The sequence below is a fragment of the Mesoplodon bidens genome (assembly GCF_964165515.1).
Source record: "Mesoplodon bidens genome assembly, chromosome: 17".
In the NCBI taxonomy this organism is placed as follows: Eukaryota; Metazoa; Chordata; class Mammalia; order Artiodactyla; family Ziphiidae; genus Mesoplodon; species Mesoplodon bidens.
The window spans coordinates 16,235,189-16,257,274 of NC_138174.1; the positions used below are offsets into that span (position 1 = coordinate 16,235,189).

Genomic DNA, 22,086 nt, shown 5'->3' on the forward strand with positions numbered 1-22,086 from the left:
CGCCGTCCTTCCGCGGGCTGTCCCCGCCCCTTCCCGGAGCCCGCCTCCGCGTCTGCCGGCCCGCCTGCTCGCCCCTCGCGCTCGCTCTCGCGCGCACCCGACGCTCCGCCTCCGCGCGTGCTCCATAACTGTTCCCGGAGCCAGCCTCCAAGCTTCCCCCGCCCCTGAGCTGTTTGAATATGCTAATAAGAGGCCAGGGACCAGCCAATAGATTAGCGGGGCGGTGCATCACATGGCTAGAGGACGTGTCAGGAGGCGGAGCCTCTGCAGCCCCTGCCCGAGTTAAAACCGGAGTGTGAGAGAGAAAAGCGCTTCAGTAGCGAGAGGGGCTGAGAAAGTGGTGACACCGCCGGGGTGCGGAGGGAGTCCCTGAAACTTCTCCCAACAGCCCCAGGGCCAATCTCCCCTCAGCCCACTCCCCTCTTCGCCAGCTCCCGGGTCCCCACTCCCTGCACCGGGGGTGGGGTTGGGAGCCAGGCCCGTCTCCCGCTGGGACACACACAGGGGCCGGGAGCGGGGACGGGACCCCCGAGGCGGGGGGGACGGACCGACAGACAGACGGCCGGGCGCCCGCCCCAGCGGGCAGGCAGGCAGGAGGAGGCGGAGGCGGGGGTACGACTGGGAGGACTGGGTCTGGGGAGTTTCCTCTCAACTATCGGGGGAGAAACTCCCCGCAGCCGGAGGAAAGACCCAGACCGTGTTTTCCTCCCGGGGGCCGCGCTCCCCCGCCCCGCGTAGCGGCGGTCGCCGCCGCCGCCACCGGCGCCTCCACCTCTACCATCTCCTCTTTCTCCACCACCTCGGGCCCCGGTGTCCCCGGCCAGCACTATGCCCATCTTACTGTTCCTGATAGACACGTCTGCCTCTATGAACCAGCGCAGCCATCTGGGCACCACCTACCTGGACACGGCCAAAGGCGCGGTAGAGACCTTCATGAAGGTACCGACTGACCGAGCCCGGGCGGCGACCCCGGTCCGGCGGCCCACGGGCGGCACGGGTGGGGGGAGGGCGGCCGGGGGTGGCGAGGCGGAGGTGTCGGGGACCTGACTGCGGGAGCTGCCGGGCTCGGGGACCCCCTCCCCCACCGCGCGGGCGGGCGGGCGGGCGGGCGCTGCAAGCCGGGCTCGGCCCGGGCCGGGGCTGCGGCCCCGGGCGGTGTGCGGGGGCCGATCTGTGTGTGTGGGGCGGCTGCGGCATGTGCGGTACTGTGGGGGGCGGCGGGGCCGCTGGGCGCCCCTTCTCCGCCTGGTAACCTCGCCTCTGTGCTTCCCTCTCGCCCGCCCTGTTCCTCCTCCCGTCCCCCACCCGCTCTCCCTCAGCTCCGTGCCCGGGACCCTGCCAGCAGAGGAGACAGGTATATGCTGGTCACTTTCGAAGAGCCGCCCTATGCTATCAAGGTAACAGCCCTCGCCCTCCCCCTTCCCTTCCCTTCCCTGTTCCTTCCTCTCTCACCCTCCCCGCCCCCCCATTCACCCTTCATTATGCTCCCCTCCCCCACCCGCTGTGCTCCAGGCGCTGAGGTCTTTTCCCCTGCGGGCTCCCACCCCCTCCCCCGCTACGGAGCGTCCTGGCGCGGCGCGGAGTCGCCGGGCCACCGCCGTCCCCTCCCCAGCCCGGCCCGGCGGCGGCGGCGGCGGCGGCGGCGGCGGCGGCGCTGCGATCAACATGGCCGACATTTCCCCTCCGCGGCGTGAGCGGCAGCAATGAACTGTGGGGGATATTTATTCAAGTTAGCCCGAGTGACAGCCGGGCCCGGCAGCGCCGAGCCTGGGTCTGCATTAAAGGGGAACCGGCCCGAGGCCGGGGCGGGGGTGGGGGGGCCGTGGGGCTGGGGCTGCGGAGTCTCCCCGAGAGGGCCGCGGGCCGGTGGGACAGCGCGCTAGGTGAACTTCGCAAGTCCCGCTCACTTCTGCTTTCCACCAGTATCTTTGCATCCCCGAATTCTGGGTATGAGGCTGGGGAGTACGCTTCCCGGGGAAGTTATAAAGTACGAAGGTTGGTAGCTACCGAAAGCTGTAGAGCCAGCAGGTTTATTCTTGGCCTCCTTTGGAAGAGAGTTTCCTCAGCAGTGATGCGTTATTGACACGTTACTCAAAACCGTCCAGCAAAGTGAAGCAGCTCCTTGGTGAACGGCAGATTGTAACGGCCGTCCGTGTGCACATGGCTTTGAAAGATGAAAAAAAATTCTTACGTTTTTCTTTTCAGGCCGGATGGAAAGAAAACCATGCAACGTTTATGAATGAACTGAAAAACCTTCAGGCTGAAGGACTTACGACTCTTGGCCAATCCCTAAGGACAGCTTTTGATTTATTAAATTTAAATAGATTAGTAACTGGCATAGACAACTATGGGCAGGTAGGTTGACTATTAAGGTGGAAAAACAGTTGATTTTTCTTTTTGTGGAAAAACAGTCCAGTCCCAAAACTGTATAACGTGAAATACAAGTGTAAAACATTTCAGATTAAAATCCAGTAAGCACATGATACAAAAGTGAAACAATGACCACACTGTATATGGTTTTATAGCCCTCATTTTTTTTTTCTTTTCTTAAAATGTATTTGTGTTCAGAATTCGAATCTGAATTCTTTGCTATGAAGTTGACATAAATTTAGTTTTAATTCCTTAAAGTTCACTCAGGAAATAAATGGGAAAACCTCCTGCCTCACCACACTCAGTTTCTCTGGTAGTCTGTCCACAGGCAATTGTGCAACTCTTGCCATGACTGACAGACACTAGTTGATTAGTGGTCTTAAAATGTTAGAGGAAATTATTCTATTTGTTGTATCAGGGTTTAATTTAACCATATTGTATAGCTCTGAAAGGTAAGAAGGTTTTCATTGTAGTGCACTAACTGGCTGAGTACATTAAGATTTCTCAGCTTTTGAGGTGTGTCCAGTAAGGCACTATGCAGGAAGAATTCTGAAGCCATTCTTGAATTAAATGGCAGGTCCAGAGTTTTGTTTTTAAACTTCAAACCCTTGGAAAAGAGGCTGTTTGAAAATATGAAAGAACCCTTCCTTTCTCACTTAACTCTCCCAGTTCCTCTATTGCACTTGCTGTTATCTCTTTGAAGATGAGACAAGACCATTAAATCACATGATGGTTTATTATGGGATATTGCAAGGTGGTCCATTATAACACTTTGAGATAACTGGCCTGGGAAGTAAAAGATACTGAAGAATATGTAATGTTACACATAACAAAGGAATATTAAATCCAAGGAGTTCAGTTCCTATGTTGTTGTGCAAAGCACTATTACCACAGTGATACTTTTAGGCACACATTTTGTTCTTGTCCCCAAGTTCCATGAGCCACAGTTTTCAGGAGTTTCACAAATTTCAGGGAAATTCTTCCCACAACTACAGCTTTTGGTTTCTTTATATAGAAAGAAGCAGAATTGTTCGCTTGTTTTAGAAATGTTTATGCTTTACTTTTTAAGGGTAACTTTTCAGTGCCTGAACATCTTTGGCTTTGGAAATGGTTGAATGTAGTTTTGTTGCATTTAAAGTATATGTTGCAACTTGGAGTCACTTTGTTTCTATCTTTATGGAATTATGGAATTGCACTTCATGTATTTTCTCACATATTAATCTTTTTCTGTTCCCCCTTTCATGCTGCTTTATTTTTCAGCTTTTAGTAAGTTGGGCAGGTTTGCCATGAACTTTTCAGTTTGTTTCTTTAAACTAATGGATTTATTTCCCTTTCATTTTCCTTTGTTATCTGTAGCGCTGTGCAGTCTTATTGCTTAAGGTTTTGACCTAAACTTTGAGTTCGAAGACAGATATGAAACTTGCCATTATTCAGTTATCCTTATTTCCTTATTATTGGATATACTAACTGTTATTATTTGGTTGTCAGGTTGTCAGTGTATAGCAGAACTACTAATTTCCTGATCTTCTGCATCACATTTCATAAGTGGGAAAGGCATATAGACACGTTTACCTTCTACTTCCTATTAAAAATATTTCTTAGGTGTTTCCTTAGAAAAAACTGATTGTCGTGGAGAGGCTGAGGACGTTTGTAATTTAAACCCGTATTTTCCTTTTCCAAGTTGCTATCTTCCACCAGAGGATGCTTAAGTTCTTGTCTATAAAGCTCACAGAAAGTTTGAGGTTGAAGGTGGTCCTGCTGTGCTCTTACCACTTTGACCAAGAGAAGAGCCTGGAGATAGCATGTTTTTGTATGTTAAGATTTATTAATTCAACAGGGGGGAGAGATTATGCCTTTCAGTTATTTTGATGAATAAGCAAGGATGCAAGGAGTAATATCCTGAATTAGCACATGAAAATGATACTAGCATTAAAAGAACTAAGGAAGCCACAATTTTCCAAATGAAAATGACAATGATTGAGTCTCATGATTAATTAGAAGAAAACATCTTCCCAGAAGAAATTTTTCACCATAAGATTTTTTTCTTGCTGATTTAAATATACATTTTGTATTCAAAAAAAGGATAAATTATCAAGAATTTTGGATGTCTCAGATATTTCATATTGAATATAGTTCATGTATTTTCTTCGTAAGGTTATCTGCCTATTTTTTGTGGAGTACCAGTGTTCTGTAACCTCAGTGTTTCTCTTGTAAATACTTCCCGTTTCATGCTCTATATTAGGATCTTCGGAGCCCACAGTACTAAATGCTTGTATATAATCTCAGTAGTTGAAGGAAATGAGAAAAGGTGAGCTAGATGAAAGGGCATATTGATTTTATAGAACACCTAAAAACCTTTATATGTTTGTGAATAATTTTTCTTAAACACTTAAATGGGGTTTATATGTATCTGTATATTTATATAGATATTTCCACACATGTTCCCACCACCCACATACATGCACATATGTGGTTTCCATAATCAATTCCAAGAGTATTTTTAATATCTATCTATATTGCATAAGTTGGCATACCTACAAATAAAACATCTTTGAGATATTAGCTAGGATACTAAGAGAACTTGCAGGGCATCAGTAAGGTTAAAGTAGCTGAGAAAAAAATGATTCTTGGTGAATGTTTTCTCAAGCACTTTGGATATCTCACTAACAAGTTCCTTGCATATAGAAGTCCTTATAAATATTTAATTTTGATAATCAGTACCATTTGCTGATACTCCTACAATCATGGAACAATGTGTAGTCAATCTTTTCTTTATAAATTATAGTAACAACTTATTAAATTGCTTATCCTTGCAGCCAAATTTGATAGATTTTTTTTTCCCACATGTATTCACCAGAGTTTCAAATAATGCTGATCTTTTGAGAGCCACTGAAAATTTGAACCTGCCTTAATATCTAAACTTTGGACATGTATAAAGTTTTAGAGGTCTGATTAAAGTTGCCTATGTAGATCGGTTTATTTTTCATACTTTTCCAAATTGTTATATTTTCTGTCAATGTTTTCAACATTGTTTATTATTATTATTTTTTAAGTTAGGTTCCAGTTAGGTTTAGCTGCTAAATATTACTCTTGCCTGCAGTTCATCATTTTTGTCACTGGACTGATTCCACATTCCTACTACTGAATGTACTAGTACTGATTCAGTTGTTCTAGGACTTAGAATGGTACCTGACCTACTACTGTATGCCTTTGGTGAAGACAATCCTTGAGTAATACCATAAAAGGAAGTATAATATGTGTTTAATTTTTTGAGGGTTTTCTATTCCAAGTGTTTACCTCATTGAAAAATGGTGGCTTTTAGACACCATCAAATTGAATGAATCTTAGGGAGAATAATGTTAGCCAGTTTTATTGTTCAGCATAAAGAGCTATCTGTGAACTTAGCAGATAATTCAGGTAGATTTCTAATAATACTGCTTTTTTTCCCTTTACCAAAACAGCAGTACCCATTTAGTTCTCAGGTAGTACATAATAAAGGCTTCTCTTTTAATGTTGGTAGGTGAAGTAGTGAAAACTTGATTCCCATTTGGGTTTTTGGTTTCCTTTAGGCTATCAAGAAATATGTAAACAATAGTTTGGTATTTATTGACCTATAGGTATCTTTTCAAAAGAAAGTAGATTATTATACTTGAACATTCTGTGCTGAATATGAACTGGAGACATTTTTTAAGTCTCTGAACTTTTTCTTCTAATTTTTAAATTGTGGTAAAAAACACATAACATCAAATTTACCATCCTAACCATTTTTAAGTGTACAGTTCAGTAGTGTTAAGTATATTCACATTATTGTGCAACCAGTTTCCATAACATTTTCATCTTTCAAAACTGAAAGTCTTTTCAAAACAATAACTCCTCATTTCCCCCCTAACCCCAGCCCCTGGCAATCAAAGAACGGCACCATTCTACTTTCTGTTTCTATGAATTTGACTACTCTAGAGATGCCACCTATAAATGGAATCATACAGTATTTGTCTTTTTGTGACTGGCTTATTTTACTTAGCATAATGTCCTCAAGGTTCATACATGTAGCATGTGTTGGGATTTCATTTCTTTTTATGGCTAAATAATATTCCATTGTATGTGTATACCACATTTAAAAAATTTTTTTGTATATACCACATTTTGCCTACCCATTAATCTGTTGATGGCCACGTTGGTTGCTTCCATCTCTTAGCTGTTGTGAATAATGCTGCTGTGAACATGGGGTAAATGTCTCTTGAGATCCTGCTTTCAGTTTTTTTGGATATATACCCTGAAGTGGAATTGCTAGATTGTATGGTAATTCTATTTAAAAAAATTTAAGGAAATGCCATATTGTTCTCCATAAAGTTTGCACTATTTTATATTCCCACCAATAATACACAAGAATTTCAATTTCTCCACATCCTTGATAACACTATTTTCCTTTTTTCTAATATTAGCCATCCTAATGGATTTGAAGTGATATCTCATTGGTTTATTTGCATTTACCTAGTTATTATTTATATTGTACATCTCTTCATATGCTGGGTATACTGGCTTTGGAGAAATGTCTGTTCAAGCCCTTTGCTTATTTTTTAATTGTTATTTTTTTCCATTGTTGGTAGGAGTTCTTTAAATATTCTGGATATTCTGGATATTAACCCCTTATCAGATGTGCAATTTGCAGATTTTTCTCCCATTCCATGGTCTGCCTTTTCACTCTGTTGATTGTCCTTTTAACAGAAGTTTAAATTTTTGATGTATTCCAATATATCTATTTTTTATTTTGCTGCCTTTGCTTTTAGTGTTATATCCAAGAAATCATTGCCAAATCCTATGTATTGACGCTTTCCCTCTATATTTTCTTTCAGGAGTTTTAGTTTTATGTCTTACATTTACGTCTTTAATCCATTTTGAGTTAATTTTGGTATGTGGTGTAGAATGAAGTAAGCTTCATTCTTTTGCATGTGGACATCCAGTATTTCCAACACCATTTGTTGAAGAGACTGTCCTTTTCCCTTTGAAAGGTCTTGGCGAGCGCCTGAACTTAAGTCTCCTGAAATTATTTTCAGTAATTATTGATGGATAGGGGACTCTATAGTCAAACTTGCTTAAATGTTTTTTCTCCAACTTTAATTGTGTAAAAGAAGAGCAATGCCTAGGAATGTGAAAATTGGATTCCAATTCTGACCTTGACATTGAATTGCTATGACACATTGGGCAGTCACTTTACTGCCCTGTGCCTCTGCTTCTTCGTTTCCCAAATTGCCAGTAATGAAGCCATTTATACCCTTAGAGAGTCGATGAGAGTCTGAAATGGGATGGTATATTAAAATGTAATTTAAAAATTATGAAGTGCTCAGTAGACACAAAGCATACTTTTTCTCCCCTCCATAGATTATTCACCTCTGGTTTTCTCTTATTTTTCACCTTTGAATTTGAAATCAGTTATAAAAATCTGGTGATATTTAAAGCTGATTTTTATTACATGCTTTGAAATCTGTTAGTAGCATATTAAGTATATATATATTTTTCCCAGGGTGGGGCTTTATATTGCTCCCTGGGGAAGCAGTGTGAAAGGTCAATATAACCTGACCTAAGTTGTCTTAATGGCAGTTGATAAGCATGGGATAAAGTACAAGGATAGTATTTTAAAAAAAATGTTAAATGAAAACTGGATGAATATCAATTAGCAGATAAGTCAGAAAGTCATTCTTTCATAGGAATACAAGTTAGAAAAGGAACCCTTAGACGACAAAAGCACATGTTTTAGGATTCTTTCAAATAGGGAGCTCCCCCTAATGCGTTTAACATGAGATTTACACAAGTTTGATATGCAAGGAACTTTTGAGGAGCACATCTATTAGGTAGATCAAGGGATGTTTTAATAAGAAGGTTTTACTGAGCTCAAAGTAGTATAACATGGCTATGATTTATTTCCTATTGAGCATTAATTTATTATTTATTTGTTTATTTTTACATCCTTTTTTTTTTTTTTTGCGGTACACGGGCTTCTCACTGTTGTGGCCTCTCCCGTTGCGGAGCACAGGCTCTGGACGCGCAGGCTCAGCGGCCATGGCTCACGGGCCTAGCCGCACAGCAGCATGTGGGATCTTCCCAGACCGGGGCTCGAACCCGTGTCCCCTGCATTGGCAGGTGGACTCTCAAGCACTGCGCCACCAGGGAAGCCCTATTTTTACATCTTTATTGGAGTATAATTGCTTTACAATGGTGTGTTAGTTTCTGCTTTATAACAAAGTGAATCAGCTATACGTATACATATATCCCCATATCTCCTCCCTCCTGTGTCTCCCTCCCACCCTCCCTATCCCACCCCACTTAGGTGGTCACATAGCACTGAGCTCATCTCTCTTGTGCTATGCAGCTGCTTCCCACTAGCTATCTATTTTACATTTGGTAGTGTATATAGGTCCATGCCACTCTCTCACTTCGTCCCAGCTTACCCTTCCCCCCCCTTGTCCTCAAGTCCATTCTCTATGTCTGTGTCTTTATTATTCATGTCCTGCCCCTAGGTTCTTCAGGACCTTTTTTTGGGGGGGATTCCGTATATGTTACCATCTCTTTCTGACTTACTTCACTCTGTATGACAGAGTCTAGGTCCATCCACCTCACTACAGATAACTCAGTTTCATTTCTTTTTATGGCTGAGTAATATTCCATTGTATATATATGCCACATCTTCTTTATCCATTCATCTGTTGATGGACACTTAGGTTGCTTCCATGTCCTGGCTATTGTAAATAGAGCTGCAGTGAACATTGTGTTACATGACTCTTGAATTATGGTTTTCTCAGGGTATATGCCCAGTAGTGGGATTGCTGGGTTGTATGGTAGTTCTACTTTTAGTTTTTTAAGGAACCTTCCACACTGTTCTCCATAGTGGCTGTATCAATTTACATTCCCACCAGCAGTGCAAGGGGGTTTCCTTTTCTTCACACCCTCTCTAGCATTTATTGTTAGTAGGTTTTTTGGTGATGGCCATTCTGACTGGTGTGAGGTGATACCTCATAGTAGTTTTGACTTGCATTTCTCTAATGATTAGTGATGTTGAGCCTTCTTTCCTGTGTTTGTTGGCAATCTGTATATCTTCTTTGGAGAAATGTCTATATAGGTCTTCTGCCCGTTTTTGGATTGGGTTTGTTTTTTTGATATTGAGCTTCATGAGCTGCTTGTAAATTTTGGAGATTAATCCTTTGTCAGTTGCTTCATCTGCAAATATTTTCTCACATTCTGAGGGTTGTCTTTTCGTCTTGTTTATGTTTTCCTTTGCTGTGCAAAAGCTTTTAAGTTTCATTAGGTCCCATTTGTTTATTTTTATTTTTATTTCCATTTCTCTAGGAGGTGGGTCAAAAAGGATCTTGCTGTGATTTGTGTCATAGAGTGTTCTGCCTATGTTTTCCTCTAAGAGTTTTATAGTGTCTGGCCTTACATTTAGATCTTTAATCCATTTTGAGTTTATTTTTGTGTATGATGTTAGGGAGTGTTCTAACTTCATTCTTTTACATGTAGCTGTCCAGTTTTCCCAGCATCACTTTGAAGAGGCTCTCTTTTCTCCATTGTATTATTCTTGCCTCCTTTATCAAAAATAAGGTGATCATATGTGTGTGGATTTATCTCTGGGCTTTCTATCCTGTTCCATTGATCTATACTTCTGTTTTTGTGTCAGTACCATACTGTCTTGATTACTGTAGCTCTGTCTGAAGTCAGGGAGTCTGATTCCTCCAGCTCCATTTTTCTTTCTCAAGATTGCTTTGGCTATTTGAGGTTTTTTGTGTTTCCATACATATTGTACAAGTTTTTGTTCTAGTTCTGTGAAAAATGCCCTTGGTTATTGATAGGGATTGCATTGAATCTGTAGATTGCTTTGGGTAGTATAGTCATGTTCGCAGTGTTGATTCTTCCAATCCAGTAACATGGTATATCTCTTCATCTGTTTGTATCATCTTTAATTTCTTTCATCAGTTTCTTATAGTTTTTTTCGTAGAGGTCTTTTGTCTCCTTAGTTAGGTTTATTCCTAGGTATTTTATTGTTTTTTGTTGCAGTGGTGAATGGGAGTGTTTCCTTAATTTCTCTTTCAGGTTTTTCATCATTAGTGTATAGGAATGCAGGCGATTTCTGTGCATTAATTTTGTATCCTGCTACTCTACCTGATTCATTGATTAGCTCTAGTAGTTTTCTGGTAGCATCTTTAGGATTCTCTATGTATAGTGTCATGTCATCTGTGAGCATTAGTTTTAAAGATGGTAATTTAAATGACACATTTCAAGACCCAGGTTTTATTTTCTTTGAAAATACTTGCTATAATTTATCTTCATAATTTTATACTCTAAATCTGTTTTCTAAAGGATCAAAAAACCATCCTGGTGTGTTTTTTTAAAAAGAGAATGAAAAAGAATATCCTAAAGACATCAATTGCATTCTTAATTAGAAATTATTGAAAATAAATCAGAAGTACAAAAGGTAAATAATACGTTCCATTTCTTCAAAGAAATTTTTATTTTCCCTTTATGCAGAAGAATGTCAATAATTATGTGTATTAAACTGTACAGCTGAAAATTTAAAAGCCAGGAACAAATATTTGAATGAAAGAATTTCACTTATTCAGTTATTTTCAATTGATTTAGGGTCATTTATGGTCAGAATTAGCTAAAAGTATTGTTCAGCCATGTTTGTGTTATGGATTTCTCCAAGGAGATCATATAATATTTTATAACTTGAAATTTTCCTAAATATTTAAAATTATTTTTAGTCATCATAATCCTTCACTCAAATTTATACTCTTATAAGTAAAATCGTCTTGGTGGGTTTCTTTTCTTTGGTTGGTCAGTGTTGACGTATACCAGCCCTGTTTTCTTTCATTTTATTTTATTTCATTTTTTAATTCTTATTTTGTTTTTGTTTTTTTGACCGAGGCACTCGGCTTGCGGGATATTAGTTCCCCGACCAGAGACTGAACCCAGGCCCTTGGCAGTGAAAGCACAGAGTCCTAACCACTGAACTGCCAGGGAATTCTGTGTTTTCTTTCATTTTAAATAAGTAATTTCTTTATACAAACTTAATTTTCGTTTAGCCCTATTATTAATCTGTTTAATTTAAGCATGGTCCCAAACCATAAAGTACTGAGTTTTTTGGGTTTTGTTTTTGTTTGTCTTTATTCCCCTGATCTCTCTTATTTCCCCCCAACCTTTTCTGTTGAGATATACCTTAAATACACATATTCTAATTATGAAGCTTAGTAAATTTTTAAATAAACTCTTGGAAAAAAAAATGAACTTTTTGCATCTACTGACAGGACTTTTCAGTAGACCTTCTGTAAATATTATTATGGTTATTGTTTTCCAGGGCTTTATAATTGAAAGTGATGTTAGATTCCATTTTCCTCATTGTATTAATGTAGAAAGTAAGGCCCTTAAGAAAAGTTAAAATGCTGAATTTCTTCACATTATGAAAAATTTCAAAAGAGAGCAATTGTTTATGAAACAAGTCATGCAGATTTTATTAGTAATTTGTATTTTATTTAAGACCAAATTTTATTGGAAGGTATAGCCAGTAGGTCTGAGTCCCTCTGGGGGGGGGTGTATCAGTAGCTCTCCAATGAAGTGTGCGTCCTTTCAGTTGCTCTGTGAAAAGCAGGCGTTTCATTGTGTTGTTGTGTTACACTTAGCTTTTATTGTAACACCTGTTAAATTACTGTTTGATACATTCAGTTGGATTTTCTTTCCACTCCCTCCTCCCTCCCAACTCCTTGAAAAAAAACAAATGTGAATGTGGGGGATAGTTGCCAGGATTTTATACCATTCGTAATTTAAGGCCTGGATGCTAATGTGTGTGTGTGTGTGTGTGTACACATACTGTTTGATTTCATATTCATAGTTTATTTAAAGTTTCTGATGTAGATAATACAGGACTATTAACCTAGTCTGTTAATTAGTTGACTTTTCCCGTGTAGTGTGCCAACATTACTGCTATAATTATAAGTTTTTACCTGGACAGCTTTGTAATTAGTTAACTATCAATTAGTTTCCTTTGACTTAAGATACTTTTGAAAATCTCTAAGCATTGTTGTTAAGATTCAGAAAAATCTGTTTCACTCTATGAATTCCTAGTCCACCCGTGGGTTCCTGGCAAGTCATGTAATCTCTCAACCTCAGTTTCCTCATTACGAAAATAGAACGAAATAATCTATCTTGCAGGATCGTGGTAAAAATTGAGTGATACATGGTATAATTTGTTACTGTAATACATGTATTACCATTTTTGTGAATTTCCTTTTATTTGAATTTTAAAAATTGGAATTGTGGGTAGGGTATTTTATCCAGCTTTTTAAAGAACAAGATTTGTGGTGATAGGGAAAGAACTGCTTCATTAGAACTGGCTGTGCCTGGCTCTGGGGCTACTAGCTTATGTTGTATTGACTGACAAGTCCCTTAACCTCACTGAGCCTCAAATTTCTCATCCACAAATGGTGGTAATACCAATCTTGAAAAAGTTTTTAAGGATTGGAAATAATTTTTTTTTTTTTCGGTATTGGAAATAATTTTTTTTTTTTTTCGGTACGTGGGCCTCTCACTGTTGTGGCCTCTCCCGCTGCGGAGCACAGGCTCCGGACGCGCAGGCTCAGTGGCCATGGCTCACGGGCTCAGCCGCTCCGTGGCACGTGGGATCTTCCCGGACCGGGGCACGAACCCGTGTCCCCTGCATCGGCAGGTGGACTCTCAACCACTGTGCCACCAGGGAAGCCCTGGAAATAATTTTGTTAATCATCTAGCAAAGTGCCTGCTTGGAAAAGGTTTATAATCTGAAACCTTTGAGAAAAAACAACAAAAGTTTTTTCATAACCCAACATGTATACATCACAAGAAGCTAGATTTAGCTGTCCAGCAGTTTCAGCTAAAGTAAAATTTCTTGCCATAGGGAACATAATGGTTTTTGGCTTTGAATTGAAGCTCTGTAGGTTACTCCAAAAATACTTTCCCCTTGGAGTTACAAAAGTCTTTTCCCCCACATCTCTTATTCTTATTCAGAAATGGTTTAATAACAGTGAGTACTTCAAACAAACAAACAAACATGTTTTTGATTTTCAAAGCAAGAAAAGTTTTAAGCTTCTTTGAGGAAATTTAGATCTCAGCCCATTTTTAGGGCTTTGTAACAGTATATTTTAGAATTCAGGTTGGTGATGATTAGGATGGGGTGGAGGATGTCATTGTGCAGAAGAAAGGTCAAATGTAAATGGTATGATCCATTTTATTGTTTGTAATGTAGATTTATGTGGGAAAAGTACATAATAGGATGACCCTGGAAGGATTATTTTATGTGATGATATTTTTCTTTTAGGGCCTATGTGATTTGAAATTTGATTATTGGTATATTGAGAGATAGTTGTGCCTCAAAAGTATTTTAACTTAAAAATCTTATAATTAAGAGGATTAGTTTTAATCAGAGGACTAATTTATCAGCCTAGTGATGACTTAGCAAAACTTATTCTAGGTCCTACGTACTCTTGCCTTTTTTATCTTTGCCTTAGAAGGAAATGATGTTTTAACATTTTCCATCTATTAGTTTTGCTCGTAGACGCTGGGGAACATGTGAAGGTCCTTGGGAGGATTATATCATCTAAAAAACTTTATTATAGAAAGGAAAACAGTTCTGAGTATGTGAGAAAAAGTAATTGTAGCATTAGCTATTAGGTAATGTGATTTGTAACTAGTCATTGACAGGATTGATGCTGGCATGTTAAAGGAAAACTCTCACTTTGTCTTCAAGCTGGTGAACCTAGTTAGATATTAGGAAACATCAACAAAGTCTGCTTATTGGGAGTTCAGTCACTGGAAGCATCCAAACAAGTATTCTGAAAGGATTAAAAGCAATTGATTATTTTTAATCACAGATATTGAAGATGATTGAGTATGCAGTGCTCTGTGAAAGGTTAGACTGCAAACTGCAGTGGATGATGTTACAAAGTCTGGGTCCCTAAGATAATGACAGATAATAGTACTTTTGGATTATTAGGAATAAGCCAAGTGATGTTTTTATGGCCTCTGATGTAATGCTTGAGTTGTGATGGTTCCTGATCATTTATGTACTATGGAAGGTAATAACTAATGTAGAATTTTGAATTTTTTTGTGCATTTTAAATTGTCAATCCCATTTCTCAAACCAGTAAGTTAGAAGGAATACCCAAGTAATTGCATTCAGAAAATTGGGCCTAAATCAAATAGTAGAAAGAGTAAGAGATCTTTACCTCTAAATTTTATTGTTAATCAAGAAGGGATAATATCTAATCCCAAACAAGATTATATTTAATGTAAATCCTAATGTAAAAAAGAGTTATCTTGTCATGTTCTTAGAGCTTCCATTTCAGTGAACTATAATATCAATCAAAAACATGTAGCGATCTGTGCAGGCAACCACCCATCCATATGTGACATCTGCTTTTTCATGAGGTTCATTTCTAACTTAAAACCTTGGTGGATTTGTATGTATAGATAGGAAGGCTTGTAAAAATTTGTTTTTAACAGTAGAACCCAAATATTATGTGGTTAGTTTTTTGTTTCCCAAATGTGTCATCTATTTTGAAAAACTTAAATCTATAAACACCTGGGAAGATGCTTAGCATGAGCATCAGTAAATGTTTGAATCAGAATTTAGCAAGAATGAATTTCTAGAAACTCTTTACTCAAGTTCATATACCTGTATAATGGATTTGGAGAAATTTAAATATTTCCTCCTAAAAATACTTACTGAAATTGGGTTACCACAAATTCTTTCCTAGAAAATGAAAATTCCATATATTATATATATTTTTTTTTACAAAGCAAGGCCCCTTAAAACTAAATCTCACATTTTGATTTATCCAATTAAATTATTTTGAGGTTGACCTTAAGCCATAGCATATGGGAAATAATAGACTATTAGTTTTTCCAAGTGCTTATCATGAATTATTTTCCTTTATGAAGTTTAGTACTTTATTGCTAACTTTACTGATATGCAGTATTTATTAGGCAGTTCTTCATTTTCAATTGTAGTCTTAAAGATACTTAGGTAGAATGCTGTGGTTGAATTCCACCTTTTTTGTAGGATAGCTGTGGTATGTGTGGATGATTCTTCTGAGAGCATATTCATAGTGTGGATGTTTAGAAGGAAGTAATGATAATGGTTAAAGATGTGATTTAATCAGACTTTTGCAAAAGTAATATCTGTAGGTTTGGTATAGTCAACAACCCAAGGAGATGATTATTTTTGATAGAATAGGCAGATCTGTATGAGGTTTTTTTTTTGAGGTTAAATTAATTTTCAGCATTATTGTTGCATAACTTTACCTATCTTTGAAAATACGTTTTCATCTTGGCTTTTATTTTTTTACTTTTTCTGTTATGTTTCTAACTTTTTTTTTTATTATTATTTAATTTTTTTGGCTGTGTCGCACAGCTTGTGGGATCTTAGTTGCCTGACCAGGGATCAAACCTGGGCCCTTGGCAGTGAGAGCACAGAGCCCTAACCACTGGACTGCCGGGGAATTCCCTAACATGTTTATTATTACATGCTTTGCTGGAATTAAGTTAATACCACGTAATCCATTTAGTATAATGGATGTATTAGGTTCTTTATCCAGAATGTTAGTATTTCTTAAGTAAAATTATATTTCTGATACCCTCATTACTCTTTTTATGCCAGTATAAACACTGTTTGCCTGCTACTATGTATTAAATAATGCCAAAACCAATTATTTATTTGTTAGAGTAATCTTATCCAAATTTTAGACTCCAGTTCAGATGTAAATCTCAAAATTCTGTGAAATTATTTAAATATTTAATATTTAAATATATTTAATTTATATTACTGTCCTTTGATGCACTCATTGTTAGTCTTGTCAGTCATTGAGTTTAATATTCATCTTTTTCACAAAGTCAAGCTAGTAGTTCTTCAGTTCTTATTTTTTACATTACTACTACAGCTGACCCTTGAATGACACATGTGGAATTTTTTCTTGCATACTACAGTACTACACAGTCTGGGGTTGGTTGAATCTGAGGTTGGGGAATCACAGATACAAAGGTCCGACTATAAAGTTATGTGTGTATTTTTGACTGTGCAGGGGTCAGCGCCCCTCAACCCCTTGTGTTCAAGGATCAGCTGTATTTAGTTTATTATTTAAATCAAATCCTAGGATATTGCTCCTTACTCATTATGTTAAAATAAATATATGAGATTCCCTCCTACTTTTGCTCAAGTCTTATTATTCCATCTGTTTCTACTGCTTTTTTTTTTTGCTGTACGCGGGCCTCTCACTGTTGAGACCTCTCCCGTTAAGGAGCACAGGCTCCGGACACGCAGGCTCAGCGGCCATGGCTCACGGGCCCAGCCGCTCCGTGGCACGTGGGATCCTCCCGGACCGGGGCAGGAACCCGTGTCCCCTGCATCGGCAGGCGGACTCTCAACCACTGCGCCACCAGGGAAGCCCTAATGCTATTTTTTTAAAAATAAGGAATTAAATAGATAAAGGAACTGTATTGGTACACAATTGTATAATGGCATTACTTGAAACTAAAATTATATTTCTTTTAATGGGGAATTTTAACATGTTTTTCTTTAGTTTATACTTTAATGTATTCTAAGTACTAGGTTTCTATACACTAGGATATTTTTCTTAAAGTTTTATTTTTGGATACTAAGCACATTTTACTTTTTTTTTTTTTTTTTTTTTTTTTTTTTTTGCGGTATGTGGGCCTCTCACTGTTGTGGCCTCTCCCGTTGCGGAGCACAGGCTCCGGACGCACAGGCCCAGTGGCCATGGCTCACGGGCCCAGCCGCTCCGCGGCACGTGGGATCTTCCCGGACCGGGGCACGAACCCGTTTCCCCTGCATCGGCAGGCAGACTCTCAACCACTGCGCCACCAGGGAAGCCCCTCACATTTTAATTTTTAAGAGTACTTGTTTTGAATATGTAATAAATGCACGTAGTTAAAAAGTTCAAGCATTAGAGAAAGTTATACAGTTGCTCACTTCAGTTCTTCAGAGGCAACCATGATTAATCAGTTTATAATGTGTATCCTTCAGAAATCTCTTGTATGTAGTCGAAAGTATTATTTTTAAAGCACTGATTTCTTTTTTTCTTTTTTTTTTTGCTTTTTTAGCAAAAACTTTTTTTTTGAATTTTATTTTATTTATTTTTTGATATAGCAGGTTCTTATTAGTTATCCATTTTATACATATTAGTGTACATATGTCAATCCCAGTCTCCCAGTTCATCACACCACCACCCAAAGCACTAATTTCTTAAGATGAATATCTTAGTTTTTACACCAAAAGACTTATTTATGCCACACCACTTGGGATCTTGACTCTAAAAGTTATCTTGCTGAATTTGAAAACAAACATAAAACTTGTAATTCTGGCCTTGGAATACTGATTTTAATGTAAGCCTGTTGGGCCTTTGCTTACTTAAATAATGATTATATTTTGTTTGGAACGTGTAATTAACGAGTTGTGCATTCATCCCTATAATATAATGAACCCCCCCACCCTTTAAAAAAAAAAAGCTAAGCAATATTAATGACAGTGAGTTATTGAATAGAAAATATAACTTGCACATCAGAACTATGATTTCATAGGTCTTATTGCTAGAGTTTGAGGCTAAAATAAAAAGGAACTGATTTAAAGAAAAATATTAAGAATATAAATATTAGTGCAGGTAATAAGTAGATATTGAAAAAATTCTGGTTGTGGTATTCAAATGTCTGAAGTTTGAGCCATACTGAACTAAAGAATGTTATTTATTCTGGTTGACTTGTGTTGCAAAGTATGTATTAAAAGCCTCTTTTCTCAATTCTGTGTAGTTGTAGAAGTGTTTATTAGTATTATGACTAATAAGACTTTGGATGTGAATTGCAATCTAATACTTTTAGAAATAAGCTTAAAGTAGAAGAATATGTTTAATATTAATGTTTCTGTATTTTATATTTTTTATAGAATCTGATTTTTGACAAATTATAAAGGGAAGTGTCAGAAAAAGTTTCTAAATGAATATGAGGTGGTTTATCCTATTTTAAAAATTTTTTTATTTTTATTTTTTTTTTGCGGTACACGGGCCTCTCACTGCTGTGGCCTCTCCCGTTGTGGAGCACAGGCTCCGGACACGCAGGCTCAGCGGCCATGGCTCACCGGCCCAGCCGCTCCGCGGCATGTGGGATCTTCCCGGACTGGGGCACGAACCCATGTCCCCTGCATCGGCAGGTGGACTCTCAACCACTGCGCCACCAGGGAAGCCCGGTTTATCCTATTTTAGAACATATATTGTTACCTCTTTATTATCTATGGTAATAGAGAAAAATAAGGTAGATAATGCAGGACTCTTTTCATATTTTCAGTATTTATATAGATTCTACAGTGATGTAAATAAAGGGAACCTAAAGCTCTAGTCTTGAACTTAACTTACAGAATTTTTAGCAGCAATCCTGCTAGGTACTTGTCCTGTATATGCATGAGAACCTTTAGTGATATAGCACTTATTTCTCAGGGCTGCCCTTTCCATTTCCTTACATTTTTGCTTGTTGTCACTGTAATTTACTTGAAAAGGAAGTTTTAGACTGAAAAAAAGCACGTGCTCTTTCTGGAAGCTTTTGTTTTTCTGCTAGGTAATATACTTTCAGCCTAGACGTATAATGTTATACAGCTTAACATCTTTTTGGTTGATTTCTGTTGGCCATAGCTTTCCTGGCACATAGCAAAGCAGCTAGCCGGTAATAGATGTGGGTTTAGCCAAAGATACTGTCACAGGCGAGGGCCAGTGAGTGGATCTTTGGTGTACATGTTCCCTGCCCTGGGAAAAGTGTAGCATAGACAGGCACTTGGCTGTCTTTCTGGGATTTGTTTAAAGCAGTGATAATCATGGTGGAGCATGGTGGCACAGAAAGAAAACTTGAGGCCTTTGGTCCTGCAGCAGAGGTAGCCACTAAAAGGTCTGCTGAATGCTCAGGGCTGCCTTTCTTTCGTTTCAGAAGATAATAAAGACATGTTTAAGGGTACAGTAAAATTCCTGTGCCTCTTCCCCCTACATTTTAAATTTCTTGGGTAAAACTAAAACTGCTGATTCTGAGAACCAGGTTAGTTTATATTTGAAGATAAATGAGCCTTGATTTTACGTTTTCAAAACTATTTTTGCTAAATAACTTGTTTTAACATTTTCAAAAGCATTTTCTTTGCAAAAATGAAATAGGTTTCAGTGGATAAGACCTACTTACTCTAATTATATTCTTTAAATGTTCTTATTGAGATTTTATGCCTTAATTCATTTAACATCAGAACACTGTTAAGTTATTGAGAGAACTTACGTGAAGTAAAAGTTTTGTATTTGTCTTTAACAAAACTCTTTTACCTGAGACTTTTAACCAATATTAAAACCAAATTTTCTAAATGACAAGATTTCCATTAGTAAATATCTCTAGAGGTAGAGTATTATACTTTGCACTGTATTTTTTGTTACATGTCTAGATTTCTTTATGCTAAAAACCAGTGAGAGTAAAACATCTGAGTTTAGTTTTGCTAATGGCAAAAGTAAACTTTTAGTCCCTCTACTGGCTGCCTTTGTTGTAGCAGAGCTTAAATTTTTTCTTTTTTTTTTTTTTTCTTTTCAACCCTTAACTAAGATAAAGTCTAGCTTTATGACCAAGGTGAATTTTGAGGCAAATTCGAATATGAACTGTCCCCAAATTGAGTAACTTCATAAACATACTTATTAAGAATAAAAATGGAAAGTAGTGACTTTTAAATATAAAGATTTGAGAATTATTAAACTTCAGAGGCTTGGCCCTGAATAGCTAAAAACATTATATTACACTGATTAAATCATAACTTTAGACTTTTGAAATGTTAAATTATTTTTTGTAAAACGTGAAAAAAAAAATCTTGTAATACTGACAGACAACCAAAAATGTGTTTTAGTTTGCTGGATAAAAGAGAATGTCAGAGAAAGATGCCAGTTACTTATGTGCTTCTGCCCAGAGTAAGTGTACTACCAAAGGCGGAGGAGGAGCAGCCTAAAACTATACATGAGAAGCTTCATGGCACAACATGGTTTGCTCATTTGCTGCAGGTGATTTAGAAATTTATGCTTAGATAAATGTTAAGACAATCAGCTTTATATAGAGGTTGGGATAACTTTTCCCTGAAGAAAAAAAACCCTCCTTTTGTGTATAAATTACATTCATTAAATCATTATTCTAATTAAAAAACTTTTTGTTTAGTTTTGGCTGCGTTGGCTCTTCGTTGCAGCATGTAGGATCTTCGATGAGGCACCTGGGATCTTTCCTTGAGGCACGCAGACTCTTCGTTGCGGTGTGCAAGCTTCTCTCTACTTGTGGTGTGCGGGTTTTCTCTTCTCTAGTTGTGGCGTGTAGGCTACAGGGTGCGTGGGCTCTATAGTTGTGGTGCGCAGGTTCCAGAGCGTGTGGGCTCTATAGTTGTGGTGCGCAGGTTCCAGAGCGTGTGGGCTCTGTTGTTTTGCAGGACGCGGGCTTTCTAGTTGAGGCGCACGAGCTCAGTAGTTCTGGTGCGTGGGCTTAGTTGCCCCATGGCATGTGGGATCTTAGTTCCCCGACCAGGGATCGAACCCAAGTCCCCCGCATTGTAAGGAGGATTCTTTACCACTGGACCACCAGGGAAGTCCCTCATTATTCTAATTTTTATCATAACTAACACTACTGCTTTTCTTATTGTGATTCTTGACTAAACTCTTTCACCTTAGAAAGGAAGGGATCTTAGGCACAGTAGGGTTAAGTGAGTAAATCGGTGAAATGAGGATAGCCATATTTTTCTTTTCTTTTTTTTTTTTAAATCTTTATTGGAGTATAGTTGCTTAACAATGGTGTGTTAGTTTCTGCTTTATAACAAAATTAATCACTTATACATATACATATGTTCCCATATCCCCTCCCTCTTGCGTCTCCCTCCCACCCTCCCTATCCCACCCCTCCAGGCGGTCACAAAGCACCGAGCTGATCTCCCTGTGCTATGCGGCTGCTTCCCACTAGCTATCTACCTTACGTTTGGTAGTGTATATATGTCCATGCCGCTCTTTCGCTTTGTCACAGCTTACCCTTCCCCCTCCCCATATCCTCAAGTCCATTCTCTAGTAGGTCTGTGTCTTTATTCCTGTCTTACCCCTATGTTCCTCATGACTTTTTTTTTTCTTAAATTCCATATATATGTGTCAGCATACAGTATTTGTCTTTCTCTTTCTGACTTACTTCACTCTGTATGACAGACTCTAGGTCCATCCACCTCATTACAAATAGCTCAGTTTCGTTTCTTTTTATGGTTGAGTAATATTCCATTGTATATATGTGCCACATCTTCTTTATCCATTCATCCGATGATGGACACATAGGTTGTTTCCATCTCCGGGCTATTGTAAATAGGGCTGCTATGAACATTTCGGTACATGACTCTTTTTGAATTAGGGTTTTCTCAGGGTATATGCCCAGTAGTGGGATTGCTGGGTCATATGGTAGTTCTATTTGTAGCTTTTTAAGGAACCTCCATACTGTTCTCCATAGTGGCTGTACCAATTCACATTCCCACCAGCAGTGCAAGAGTGTTCCCTTTTTTCCACACCCTCTCCAGCATTTATTGTTTCTAGATTTTTTGAGGATGGCCATTCTGACTGGTGTGAGATGATATCTCATTGTAGTTTTGATTTGCATTTCTCTAATGAT

General features: G+C 38.7%; 1 protein-coding gene across 1 annotated transcript in view; it reads left to right on the forward strand.

Moving 5' to 3' along the window:
* Positions 1-305: 305 nt before the first annotated feature.
* INTS6 (integrator complex subunit 6) overlaps positions 306-22,086 on the forward strand; it is a 94,477-nt gene continuing 72,696 nt past the window's right edge. The window contains exons 1-3 of the mRNA XM_081215023.1: positions 306-939; positions 1,320-1,397; positions 2,206-2,355. Coding sequence (XP_081071149.1) covers positions 829-939; positions 1,320-1,397; positions 2,206-2,355 — 339 coding nt within the window. The 5' untranslated portion in view covers positions 306-828. The remainder of the gene's footprint in view (positions 940-1,319; positions 1,398-2,205; positions 2,356-22,086) is intronic.